We start from the raw sequence: 1184 nt of genomic DNA on the forward strand, positions 1-1184 counted from the left end.
AGGTCCTGGACCGGACCACAGAACCATCTGATCCTGGACTGAACCCACAGAACCAGCTGATCCTGGACTGGACCCACAGAACCAGAGGGTCATGGACCAGACTACAGAACCAGAGGGTCCTGTTGGGTTCCTGCTGTGACCATGACGCATGGAGAGGATGTTCTGATGACATCATCATCAGAGAAGCAGCCTAAACCCTGCAGAACCAGGAAGGTCCAGTACCTGTATGACGGTCCCGTACTTCACCACGTCTCCGTGGACCTTCTTGTTTTCCGTCTCGTTCTGCTTCTGCTCCAGGTTGGACGCGTGCTGCAAGGAACAGACACAGAAATCAGCACAAAGTTCTGCTTCCATGTTGGTTCAGATCCAACATGGACGCCAGTGTGGATCCAGGAAGAAAGATGGAGGCCATGAGGCGGCTGACCTGCAGCTTCTGAAGCAGAACCACGTCAGCGATCTTGTCCTTCTCATGTTTGGCTTGTTTGGCTTTCCAGTACTGCTTCTGGGCCGAGTAGCGGCTCATCGGACACACCTTGAACAGGCAGTCTGCAGACACAACCGGACAGCGTTCTACAGTAACCAGGTAAAAATACTTCACTACTGTACTTGAGTATATTTTGGAGTACTTTATATTTTCCAAGAGTAAAAATGTTTTTGAGAACTTTCACTTTTATTTCACTACATTTACAACATTTTTCCTTTTTTTCCTTCAGCTGAGAGTCGAAGTCTGTTTCTCTGAAGCAGGCCGGTTTGAACCGGGTCAGAACCGGTTCCGCTAACAGTCAGAGATGTAGATGCAGAAGCTTCCCTCCATCAGTCAGGTTCTGTAGAACCAGCCCAGATGGGTTCAAAACTGGGTCAGGATGCTGAATGTTTTATTTACCGCTGAAGGCCTCCAGGGGGAGCGACCTACTTCTAAACTGGACCAGATGGACGGCTCCCTGCTGGCGCTACGGCTCCCTGTAGGGCCAAAATGGACTCACATCAAAGGCTTCTTTCTTTGGCCTCCAGAACTGAAGGCAGAACAGATTCTTTTGGGTTTCCTGCTGCTGACCCAGGAACAGAGACCCAGCTCCCTGACACCAGCAGAACCACGGCTATGCCGAGAGAGGGCTGCTGCAGACGGGCTAACGTTAGCCGCACTGCAGCATTTAAAGTGGGAGGAGACATATAGAGATGTGTAT

At 50.6% G+C, this 1184-nt stretch overlaps 1 protein-coding gene across 1 annotated transcript in view; it reads right to left on the bottom strand.

The window, feature by feature from the left end:
* itpr3 (inositol 1,4,5-trisphosphate receptor, type 3) overlaps positions 1–1184 on the bottom strand; it is a 75904-nt gene that overhangs the window by 57536 nt on the left and 17184 nt on the right. The window contains exons 3-4 of the mRNA XM_015394543.1: positions 425–546; positions 223–309 (exon numbers count right to left, since the gene is read on the bottom strand). Of these exons, the coding sequence (XP_015250029.1) occupies positions 223–309; positions 425–546 (209 nt within the window). The remainder of the gene's footprint in view (positions 1–222; positions 310–424; positions 547–1184) is intronic.

This window comes from Cyprinodon variegatus, unplaced genomic scaffold (genome assembly GCF_000732505.1).
Source record: "Cyprinodon variegatus isolate N-32 unplaced genomic scaffold, C_variegatus-1.0 Scaffold692, whole genome shotgun sequence".
In the NCBI taxonomy this organism is placed as follows: domain Eukaryota; kingdom Metazoa; phylum Chordata; class Actinopteri; order Cyprinodontiformes; family Cyprinodontidae; genus Cyprinodon; species Cyprinodon variegatus.